The sequence below is a fragment of the Chiloscyllium plagiosum genome, chromosome 3 (assembly GCF_004010195.1).
Source record: "Chiloscyllium plagiosum isolate BGI_BamShark_2017 chromosome 3, ASM401019v2, whole genome shotgun sequence".
Classification (NCBI taxonomy): Eukaryota; Metazoa; Chordata; class Chondrichthyes; order Orectolobiformes; family Hemiscylliidae; genus Chiloscyllium; species Chiloscyllium plagiosum.
The window spans coordinates 137,924,153-137,936,738 of NC_057712.1; the positions used below are offsets into that span (position 1 = coordinate 137,924,153).

The window sequence follows — 12,586 nt, forward strand, 5'->3', positions numbered from 1 at the left end:
GCCCTCGATGTTGCGCTGATCCAAGCCCACCTAACCTATACTAACCCACTATCCTCCATATACCTATCCAATGCCCGCTTAAATGTCCATAAAGAGGGAGAGTCCACCACTGCTACTGGCAGGGCATTCCATGAACTTACGACTCGCTGAGTGGAGAACCTACCCCTAACTTCAGTCCTATATCTACCCCCCCTTAATTTAAAGCTATGCCCCCTTGTAATAGCTGACTCCATACGTGGAAGAAGATTCTCACTGTCGACCCTATCTAAACCCCTAATCATCTTTTACACCTCTATCAAGTCACCCCTAAGCCTTCTTTTCTCTAATGAAAACAGCCCTAAGTGTCTCAGTCTTTCCTCATACGATCTTTCTTCCATACCAGGCAACATCCTGGTAAACCTCCTCTGCACCCGTTCCAGTGCCTCCACATCCTTCCTATAGTATGGCGACCAAAACTGGACACAATATTCCAGATGCGGGCGGACCAGAGTTTTATACAACTGCATCATGACCTCAGGACTCCGGAACTCAATTCCTCTACCAATAAAAGCCAGTACGCCATATGCCTTCCTCACCGCACTATTTACCTGGGTGGCAACTTTCAGAGATCTGTGTACATGGACACCAAGATCCCTCTGCTCATCCACACTACCAAGTATCCGACCATTAGCCCAGTATCCCATCTTTTTGTTATTCTTCCCAAAGTGAATCACCTCACATTTGGCTACATTGAATTCCATTTGCCACCTTTCTGCCCAGTTCTGCAGCTTCTCTATATCCTGCTGTAACCTGCCACATCCTTCCTCACTGTCAACAACTCCTCCGACTTTCGTATCATCCGCAAACTTGCTCACCCAACCTTCTAACCTGTTAGGGGTAGGTTCTTTACTCAGCGAGTCGTGAGTTCATGGAATGCCCTGCCAGTAGCAGTGGTGGACTCTCCCTCTTTATGGGCATTTAAATGGGCATTGGATAGGCATATGGAGGATAGTGGGCTAGTGTAGGTTAGGTGGGCTTGGATCGGCGCAACATCGAGGGCCAAAGGGCCTGTACTGCGCTGTATTTTTCTATGTTCTATGGCTCAGCTTTTGTCTTATGCGTGTAGGAGGGTTTCCCGACACAGTATGTAGACAAGCCAACAAGGGGCGAGGCCATATTAGATTTGATACTGGGTAATAAACCAGGCCAGGTGTTAGATTTGGAAGTAGGTAAGCACTTTGGTGATAGTGACCACAATTCGGTTAAGTTTACTTTAGCGATAGAAAGGGATAGGTATATACCACAGGGCAAGAGCTATAGATGGGTGAAAGGCATTTGTGATGCAATTAGACAAGATTTAATATGCATAGGAAAGGAAACTGCAGGGGATGGGCACAATTGAAATGTAGCTGAAAATGTGTTGCTGGAAAAGCGCAGCAGGTCAGGCAGCATCCAAGGAGCAGGAGAATCCACGTTTCGGGCATGAGCCCTTCTCCTGCTCCTTGAATGCTGCCTGACCTGCTGCATGGTGGCACAGTGGTTAGCACTGCTGCCTCACAGCGCCAGAGACCCGGGTTCAATTCCCGCCTCAGGTGACTGACTGTGTGGAGTTTGCACGTTCTCCCCGTGTCTGTGTGGGTTTCCTCCGGGCGCTCCGCTTTCCTCCCACAGTCCAAAGATGTGCAGGTCAGGTGAATTGGCCATGCTAAATTGCCCGTAGTGTTAGGTAAGGTGTACATGTAGGGGTATGGGTGGGTTGCGCTTCGGCGCGGCGGTGTGGACTTGTTGGGCCGAAGGGCCTGTTTCCACACTGTGAGTAATCTAATCTAATCTAATTTTCAGCTCTGATCTCCAGCATCTGGGATGGTTGCTGGTGTAGTTAAGTATTTGGTCAGTGTTTGTCGGTTTACTGTATACGCAGGTTTGTAGTTCTCCATTGTCCGTTCTTTCGACTGTGACGTCCAGGAATGCGAGTTTGTTGTTGGTTTCTTCCTCCTTAGTGAACTTTATGCCTGTGAGGGTGTTGTTGATGATGTTAAATGTCTCTTCTATCTTATTTCGTTTTGTGATGACAAAGGTGTCATCTACGTAGCAGACCCAGATTTTTGGTTGAAAAATGTGTTGCTGGAAAAGCGCAGCAGGTCAGGCAGCATCCAAGGAGCAAGAGAATCGACGTTTCGGGCATAAGCCCTTCTTCAGGATTCTCGAAACGTCGAGATTCCTGAAGAAGGGCTTATGCCTGAAACGTCGAGATTCCTGAAGAAGGGCTTATGCCCGAAACGTCAATTCTCTTGCTCCTTGGATGCTGCCTGACCTGCTGCGCTTTTTCAGTAACACATTTTTCAGCTCTGATCTCCAGCATCTGCAGTCCTCACTTTCTCCTACCAGATTTTTGGTTTGATGGTTGGTAGGGCTGTTTGTTCTAGTCTTTGCATTACCGCTTTTGCAATGAATCCTGATAGCGGAGGTCCCATGGGTGTGCTGTTGGTTTGTTTGTAGATTATGTTGTTGAAGGTGAAGTGGGTGGTGAGGCACAGGTCCACTAGCTTCATGATGTTTTCATTGGTAATGTGATTGATAGTGGTTGGGGTGTGTGTGAATGTCTCCTCTGAAAGTGTGGTAAGTGTTTCCTTTCCAGAAATGACAGCCAGACTACTAAGACCCCTCGGAATCCTAGTAGCACACAAACCCAACACTCTCAACCAAAGGCTAACAAACTTAAAAGACCCAGTACAACCCATGGACAAAACCAACGTCATCTACAAAATTCCATGCAAGGACTGCCACAAACACTACATAGGACAAACAGGGAGAAAGTTAGCCACCAGGATAGACGAACACCAGCTAGCCACAAAAAGACATGACCCTCTCTCCCTCGTAGCCCTACACACGGATGAAAAAAACCCACCAATTTGACTGGGACAACACATAGAACGTAGAACAATACAGCACAGAACAGGCCCTTCGGCCCACGATGGTGTGCCGAACATTTGTCCTAGTTTAAGCACCCATCCATGTACCCATCCATCTATCCTGGGACAGGCCAAGCAAAGACATGCCAGAGAATTCCTAGAGGCCTGGCACTCCAACCACAACGCCATAAACAAACACATAGATCTAGATGCCATCTGTCAGCCCCTCAGAAAACGAACAGGAAATGACATCACCAAAAACTCCAGGAACCCCATCCAGGAGAAAGATATAAATAGTAAGCAGGAGACAACAGCTTCGCTTCACTTGGAGGTCACCACTGATGATGTTACCTAGCCAGGTAATGAAACGTCTGGATATCAAACCTACAGCTCAGCGAGCAAACCTACACCCTAAACCTCAACCTGAGCTACAAACCTTCACAAACCTTGCAAAAATGTTGCCTGGTATGGAAGGAAGGTTTTATGAGAAAAGGCTGAGTGACTTGAGGCTATTTTCGTTAGAGAGAAGGTTGACAGGTGGCTTAATAGAGACAAGATGATCAGAAGATTAGATAGGGTGGATAGTGAGAGCCTTTTTCATTGGGTAATGATGGTTAGAATGAGGAGACATAGCTTTAAGTTGAGGGGTGATAGATACAGGATAGATGTCAGAGGTAGGTTCTTTACTCAGAGAGTAGTTGGGGCGTGGAACACACTGCCTGCAACAGTAGTAGACTTGCCAACTTTAAGGGCATTTAAATGGTCATTGGAAAAATATATGGATGATAATGGAGTAGTGTAGGTTAGACAGGCTTCAGATTGGTTTCAAAGGTTGGCATAACGTCGAGGGCCAAAGGGCCTGAACTGTGCTGTAACATTCCGCGTTCCAAATTCTAATCCTTTAAATACAACCCTCTTCTCCCTTCTCCTTCATGTTTATTTCACCTCTTTTTGAATGCATCAACATTATCTGCTATACACACTCCCTTGATCATAAGTCCATAATTCACACCATTCCTAACAGTCTTGATAATGCATGAATTGATACTCACTGTGTGCTTTTAAGATATTCCTCTTTACTTTCCTTCTTCCCTTTTGGACGAGGTTTAATGCCTTGCAGAGTGAGGGAGTGTGTCTGTGTACACCATTGGGATAGGGTCAACATAAACTGAAACATACAAAAAGTGCAGATAGTATAAGTGCAATCCAAAGAGATTTCAGCTGTATGGATTAAAAAAAAAGAGACTCGGGATGATACGAACGAATAAATAAAATCACTTCCTGCTTTTCTGCAGTAAATTTCATCTGCCACATCCTCAACTTGTCCTTTTGACGTTTAACACTATTGTCCTCAATTTACAATATTTCCAAGTGGTGTATCATCCACAATTTTTAAAATTTTGCACTGTACATCAAGATCTAGGTTTTTAATACATTTGAGGGACAGTGGGGTAACTAACACTATTCCCTGAGAACCTGCATTTTAAAATGGTTTTCAGTCTGAAAACACCCACTAGACCATTTCCAGCCTCAATTAATGTTATTGTTACCGTGTCTTCTTTTCCATGTGTCAGTTCTGCAGCATTTTAGATTAGATTTCCTACAGTGTGGAAACAGGCCTTTCGGCCCAACAAGTCCACACCAGCCCTCCAAAGAGTAATCCACCAGACCCATTTCTCTCTGACTAATGCATCTAGCACTATGGGCAATTTAGCGTGGGCAAGTCACCTGGCCAGCACATCTTTGGACTGTGGGAGGAAACCGGAGCACCCGGAAGAAACCCACACAGACACGGGGAGAATGTGCAAACTCCGCACAGACAGTTGCCCGAGGCTGTGAGGCAGCAGTGCTAACCACTGAGCCACCATGCAGTGTATTTTGGAAAGTCACTTAAACCACATCAAGGGCAAACACTCATCATAAATTTCCAGAAATTCATTTAACATGGTTTTCTCTTCCGAATTCCATATGGCTCTCCTAAATTAATATGCATTTGTTTTACCCTGAATTAATGATTCTAGATATTTTCCTACTACTTAGGTAAAACCGATAGGCCTGTAGTTGGTTGGCTTATTCCTGAAGAAGGGCTTATGCCCGAAATGTCGATTCTCCTGTTCCCTGGATGCTGCCTGACCTGCTGCGCTTTTCCAGCAACACATTTTCAGCTCTGATCTCCAGCATCTGCAGACCTCACTTTCTCCCCTGGCTTATTCTTACAACCTTTCTTTTTGGTCAGAAGTCACATGACACCAATTTATAGTTTAACACGTTTAATTTTGGAGAGAATAAGGCTAAGAGGGGATTTGATAGAGACATACAAGATCATCAGAGGATAAAATTGGGTACACTATGAGTTTCTTTCCGAGGATGATGACGTCAGCTTGTATGAGGGGACATAGCTCCAAATTGAGGGGTGATAGATTTAAGACAGATGTCAGAGGCAGGTTCTTTACTCAGAGATTGGTAAGGGTGTGGAATGCCCTACCTGCCAATGTAGTCAACTCAGCCACACTAGGGAGATTTAAACAATCCTTGGCTAAGCACATGGATGATTATGGGATAGTGTAGGGGGATGGGCTTAGATTAATTCACAGGTCGGCGCAACATCAAGGGCCAAAGGGCCTGATCTACGCTGTATTGTTCTATGTTCTATATTCAGTATGTAGACAGGCCGATGAGGGGAGAGGCCATCTTGGATTTGATGCTTGGCAATGAGTCAGGACAGGTGTCAGATCTCGCGGTGGGAGAACACTTTGGTGACAGTGACCACAACTGCCTCACATTTACCATAGCCATGGAGAGGGAAAGGAGCATTTACCATGGGAAAATATTCAATTCGGGAAAAGGAAATTATGACGCGATCAGACAGGAGTTGGGAAGTACAGATTGGGAGCAATTGTTCCACAGAAAGGGCACAGCAGACATGTGGAAACTGTTGAAGGAGCAGTTGTTGAGTGATGCACGAATTTGTTCCTCTGAGAGAGGTAAGAAGAGGTAAGATTAAGGAACCTTGGATGACGAGAACAGAGGAGCTTCTCATCAAAAGGAAGAAGGCAGCTTACGTAAGGTGGACAAAGGAAGGGTCTAGCACAGCTTTAGAGGATTACATACTTGATCGGAAGGAGCTCAAAAATGGACTGAGAAGAGCCAGGAGGGGACACGAGAAAGACTTGGCAAGAAGGATTAGGGAGAATCCAAAGGCTTGGCAAGAAGGATTAGGGAGAACCCAAAGGCATTTTACTCAAACGTGAGGAATAAGAGAATGATCAGGGAGAAGATAGGGCTGATCACGAATAGCAGAGGGAACTTGTGTGTGGAGTCTGAGCAGATAGGGGAAATCCAACATGAGTTTTTTGATTTGGTTTTCACTAAGGAAAGGGACCTTGCTGTGAATGAGAAATTTGAGGAGCTGGGATACAGTCTTAAACAGATCAATATTGATGAAGTTGATATACTGGAAAGTTTGGCGAACATTAAGATTGACATGCCCCCAAGGCCAGAGCAGATTTATCCTAGGTTACTCCAGGAAGCGAGAAAGGAGTCGTACTGAAGGATTGGAGGCAGGTGAATATTCTTCCTCTTTTCAAGAAGGGTAATAGGGAAATCTCTGGCAATTACAGACCAGTCAGTCTTAACGAATGTTGTCAGCAAGGTTTTGGAAAGAATTCTGAGGGATAGGATTTATGGCTATTTGGAAAAGCAGAGCGTGATTAAAGGCAGTCAGCGTGGATTTGTGAGGGGCAGGTCATGCCTCAAGTCTAATTGAGTTCTTTGAGGAGGGGATGAGACAGATTGACAAAGGTCGAGTAGTAGATGTGGTATACATGGACTTCAGCAAGGTATTTGACAAGGTTCCCCACGGTAGGTTCATTCATAAAGTCAGGAGGTATGGGATACAGGGAGATTTGGCTATCTGGATTCAGAATTGGCTGGCTGACAGAAGGCAGGGAGTGGGTGTAAATAGAAAGTATTCTGCCTGGAGGAAAGTGGAGGTGCCGTTGATAGTATCGAGGGCTATTGCAGGCTGCAGCACGACATTGACAGTATGCAGTTCTGGGCTGAGAAATGGCGGATGGAGTTCAACCTAGATAAATGCGAAGTGATGTATTTTGGAAGGTTGAACTTGAATGCTGAATATAGGATTAAAGATGGTGTGGTGGAACAGTGGGATCTTGGTGTTCAAATTCATAGATCCCTCAAAGTTGCCACCCAGTGGATAGGGTTGTTAAGTAAGCATATGGTGTTTTGGCTTTCATTAACAGAGGGATCGAGTTTAAGAGCCGCGAGATCTTGCTGCAGCTCTGCAAAACCCTGGTGAGACCACACTTGGTAAATTGTGTCCAGTCCTGATTGCCCTATTGTAGGAAAGATGTGAAGCTTTGGAGAAGCTGCAAAGGAGTTTTACCAGGATGCTGCCTGGACTGGAAGGCTTGACTTACAAAGAGAGGTTGACTGAGCTTGGACTTTTCTCTCCGGAGAGAAGGAGGAAGAGAAGTGACCTGAGTGATGTGTACAAGGCAATGAGAGGCATGGTTTTGGATTAGTGGTGCTGGAAGAGCACAGCAGTTCAGGCAGCATCCGAGGAGCAGCAAAATCGACGTTTCGGGCAAAAGCCCTTCATCAGCCCTGATGAAGGGCTTTTGCCCGAAACGTCGATTTTGCTGCTCCTCGGATGCTGCCTGAACTGCTGTGCTCTTCCAGCACCAGTTTCAACTGGCAGGTGAAGCGAGGACAAGAGCGCATAGCCTCAAAATTAAGGGGAGTAGATTTAGGACTGATTTGAGAAGGAACTTCTTCATCCAGACGGTTATGAATCTGTGGAATTCCCTACCCAGTGAAGTAGTTGACAGTATCACAGTAAATGTTTTTAAAGCTAAGATAGATATTTTGAAACATTCTCTCTACATCTATTTTATCTGTTCCCTTCATAATTGTGTATGTTTCTATAAGATCCCCTCTCATTTTTAAATTCCAATGAATATAATTCCAGTCCACTCAGTCTCTCCTCATAAGCCAACCCTCTCAAATCTGGAATCAACTTAGGGAACCTCCTCTGTACCCCTCTAGTGCAGTACATCCTTCCTCAAGTAAGGAGATCAAACCTGCACTCAGTACTCCAGGTGTGGCATCACCAGCATCTTATACAGTTGCAACATAATCTCCCTGCTTTTAAATTCAGTCCTTTAAGTATTGAAAGATGAAATTCCGTTTGCCTTCCTAATTACTTATTGTACCTGCAAACCAACCTTCTGTGATTGATGCACAAGGACACCCAGGTCCCTCTGCATAGCAGCATGCTGCAACATTTTACCATTCAAGTAATAGTCCTTTTTACTGTTACTCCTACCAAAATGGATGACTTCATGTTTATTAACATTGTATTGCATCTGCCAGACCTTTGCCCTCTCACTTAAAGCAGCATCACCACATGTATTCCATGTGATCTAACCTTCCAGAGCAGCCTACCATGTGGAACCTTATCAAAGGCCTTACTGAAATCCACATAAACTACATCTACCACCCTGCTCTTGTCAACTTTCCTGCTCACTTTATCAAAGAACCCTAAAAAATTTGGAGGCATGATCTACCATACACAAAGGTGTGCTGACTACTCCTAATCAAACTTTTTTTTCCAAATGCATGTGTACCTTATCTCTCAAAATCTTCTCAAATAATTTATCTAACATAGATGTTAAGCTTACTGGTCTGTCAGTTCCAGGTTTTTCTTTGTAGCCCTTGTTGAATAAGGGCACAACATTCACTACCCTCCAGTCTTCTGGTACCTCATCCATGGTTAACTATGATGCAAAACTATCAGCCAGGGCCCCCGCAATTTCTTCTCTCATCTCTTGTGGTGTTTTTGAATATATCTGGTCAGGACCAGAAGATTTATGCACTTCCATACATTCTAATATGTCCAACACCTCCTCTACTGTGATATGGACTGTCCCCAAGATATCACCACTAACTTTTCCAAGTTCCCAAGTCTTTCACATTCTATGACTGAATTTTAAGAAAAGGTGTAATTAATATTCTTGAAGTTTCTAAAATAGATCATAGAGTCGTAGAGATGTATAGCACGGAAACAGACCCTTCGGTCTAACTCATCCATGCCGACCAGATATCCCAACCCAATCTAGTCCCTCCTGCCAGTACCTGGCCCATATCCCTCCAAACCCTTCCTATTCATAAACCCATCCAGATGCCTTTTAAATGACAAAGGATGACAAAAGGTATTGGATAGACTGTTTTTACTTAAATCTTCTAAAGTACCAGGCTGACTGGAGGGAGGTGAATGTTGTTCCTCTGTTAAAGAAATGGAGTAGAGAAATCCCTGGGAATTACAGACCAGTCAGTCTTACGTCTGTGGTAAGCAAGGTGCTGGAAAGGACTCTGAGAGATAGGATTTATGACTATTTGGAAAAACATAGTTCGATTAAAGATAGTCAGCATGGCTTTGTGAGAGGCAGGTCATGCCTCACAAGCCTTATTAAGTTCTTTGAGGACATGACGAGACAAGTTGCCGAAGGTCAGGCAGTGGATCTAGTGTATATGAATTTCAGTAAGGCATTTGATAAGGTTCCCCACGGTAGGCTCATTCAGAAAGTTAGGAGGTGTGGGATACAGGGAAATCTGGCTGTCTGGATACAGAATTGGCTGGCCGAAAGAAGACAGCAAGTGGTAGTGGATGGAAAGTATTCCGCTTGGAGGTCGGTGACCAGTGGTATCCCACAGGGATCTGTTTTTGGGCCTCTGCTCTTTGTAGATTTTATAAATGACTTGGATGAAGAAATGGAAGGGTGGGTTAGTCAGTTTGCTGATGACACATGGTGTCGGAGTTAGTGTCGAGGGTAGTTGCAGGTTACAATAAGTCATTCACAGGATTCAGAGCTGGGCTGAGAAGTGGCAGATGGAGTTCAACCTGGATAAATGCAAAGTGATTCATTTTGGAAGGTCAAATTTGAATGCAGATTACAGGGTTAAAGACACGATTCTTGGCAGTTTGGGGGAACAGCAGGATCTTGGGTCCACGTCCATAGATCCCTCAAAGTTGCCATCCAAGTGGACAGTGTTGTTAAGAAGGCATATGGTATTCTGGCTTTCATTAACAGGGGGATTGAGTTTAGGAGTTGCGAGGACGTACTGCACTACAGCTCTATAAAACCCGTTCGACCACACTTGGAATATTGTGTCCAATTCTGGTCGCCTCATTATAGGAAGGATGTAGATACTTTAGAGAGGGTACAGAGGAGATTTACCAGGATGCTGCCTGGATTGGAGTGCTTGTCTCATGAAGAGAGATTGAGTGAGCTCGGGCTTTTAACGGGGAGAGAAGAAGGAAGAGAGGTGACTTGATAGAGGTGTATAAGGTAATGACAGGCATAGTCAAGAGTGTGGTGCTGGAAAAGCACAGCAGGTCAGGCAGCATCCAAGGAGCAGGAGAATCGACATTTCATCAGGAACATCGATTATGCCTGAAACATCGTTTCTTCTGCTCCTCGGATGCTGCCTGACCTGCTATGCTTTTCCAGTATCACACTCTTGACTCTAATCTCCAGTATCTACAGTCCTTACTTTCTCCTAATGAGGCATAGCTAGAGGAGATAGCCAGAGACTTTTCCCCAGGGCAGAAATGGCTGTCACGTGGGGTCATAATTTTAAGGTGACTGGAAGAAGGTATAGAAGAGATGTCAGAGGTAGATTCTTGATGCAGAGAGTGGTGGGTGTGTGGAATGCACTGCCAGCGGTGGTAGTAAAGTCAGAGACATTTGGGACATTTAAATGACTGCTAGAAAAGCACATGGATGCCAATAAATTGAACGGTGTGTAGTTTAGGTTGATCTTAGATTAGGATAAATGCTCGGCACAACATCGTGGGCCGAAGGGCCTGTATTTTGCTGTACTGTTCTATGTTCTATGTCATTACTCTCCACAGCCAAACAACTTCTCAAAACTTGCTACTTATTCCTAATTTGAATAAATTATGTCCATTTCACTCTGATGTACAATGGGTTGGAAGTACCTTGGAGGATACTCGAGCATTTTCCAACAGAACTCTGGTCCAAACTGCTGGATGCCTTGCCACATACTTCCAGTCTCGACAGACCTCAGCTGTTTTCAGCAATGTCTTTGTGTCCAAGTAGGTGAAAATACAAAATAATGCTGCTCGCATCTTTAGAACCTCAGGGCTGATAACTTCATTTGATCGTGAAGGGCTGCCTTTCTGTAGCTTAGTTGCTTTGTAACTAACTGGTTTGGCATTACCTGAAAATAAATACAAAAGACATGAAGTAGTAATTTTCAGAGCCCAAAGAACTCACATGAATAAAGTCATTAAACATAATCAAAATATTTGACTATAATTGATTAGAATGACATGGAGCAACACCTTTTCATGTCCAAACCAGCTATGAATATTTGGATATATTGTATTTAAAAACCATTCAATCAAACTAAAAATTAATGCAATGCCTTTGTTATGATTACCAAACAGGCTATTAATTCTTTAATTTTCAAGGCTACAGATCAGGTGCTGTTAAGTGGAATTAAAATGGGCAGTTAGTTTACTCAGCTGCACACACAGGATGGGGGCTAAATGGCCTCTTTCTATGTTGTAAATGTTCTATGGTTTTCCTTTTACTTCCTCATTCCATCAAAGAGTTGACTTGCATATTATGAGATTTAAGAGCTCATTCAGTTTCTTTTCAAGTGTGCAATGTAGCTCCAGAATTCACTTTGAAATATCGCAGAAACATAGAAACCACCCCACAGGCCTTTCAGCACTTTACACCTGCCGTTCAATAGGATCATGCCTCAGTAGTCATGATCATGAGTCAGTATGGGTGGAAGTTAGGAACAGCAAGAGAACAGCCACCGCATTGGGGGTTTTCTACAGACCACCTAATAGCAGCAGAGAGATTAAAGATCTCATAGGCTGGCAGATTCTGGAAAAATGCAGATGTAGCAGGGTTGTTGTTATGGGTGATTTCAACTTTCCCAATATCGACTGGAACCTCCTTAGTGCAGATGGTTTGGATGGAGTCGTTCTGTCAGGTGTGTTTAGGAGGGTTTCCTTACTCAGTACGTAGACAGACCGACGAGGGCAGAGGCCATTTTGGATTTGGTGCTCGGCAACGAGCCAGGACAGGTGTCAGATCTCACGGTGGGAGAGCACTTTAGTGAAAGTGATCATGACTGCCTCACATTTAGCATAGCCTTGGAGAGTGAAAGGAGCAGTTACCAAGGGAAGACATTTAATTGGGGAAAAGCAAATTAAGGCGCAGTTGTTGCGAGTGATGCACGAATTTGTTCCTCTGAGACTGGTAAGAAGGGGTAAGATTAAGGAAACTTGGATGACGAGAACAGAGGAACTTCTCATCAACAGGAAGAAGGTGGAGGAAGTAAGGACCTAGCACAGCTTTAGAGGATTACAGGCTTGCTAGAAAGGAGCTCAGAAATGGACTGAGGAGAGCAAGGAAGGGGCATGAAAAAGGCTTGGCAGGAAGGATTAGGGAGAACCCAAAGGCATTTTACTCATACGTGAGGAATAAGAGAATGATCAGGGAGAAGGTAGGGCCGATCAGGGATAGAGGAGGGAACTTGTGCGTGGAGTCTGAGCAGATAGGGGAAGCCTTAAATGAATATTTTGCTTCAGTTTTCACCAAGGAAAGGGACCTTGTTGTGAATGAGAACTT

The 12,586-nt window shown here is 44.3% G+C and overlaps 1 protein-coding gene across 1 annotated transcript in view; it reads right to left on the reverse strand.

Annotated features, from left to right (window-relative positions):
- The window catches only part of fbxo41 (F-box protein 41), a 217,116-nt gene that overhangs the window by 87,089 nt on the left and 117,441 nt on the right, over positions 1–12,586 (reverse strand). Inside the window, exons 6-7 of the mRNA XM_043675727.1 lie at positions 10,915–11,156; positions 3,944–4,059 (exon numbers count right to left, since the gene is read on the reverse strand). Of these exons, the coding sequence (XP_043531662.1) occupies positions 3,944–4,059; positions 10,915–11,156 (358 nt within the window). The remainder of the gene's footprint in view (positions 1–3,943; positions 4,060–10,914; positions 11,157–12,586) is intronic.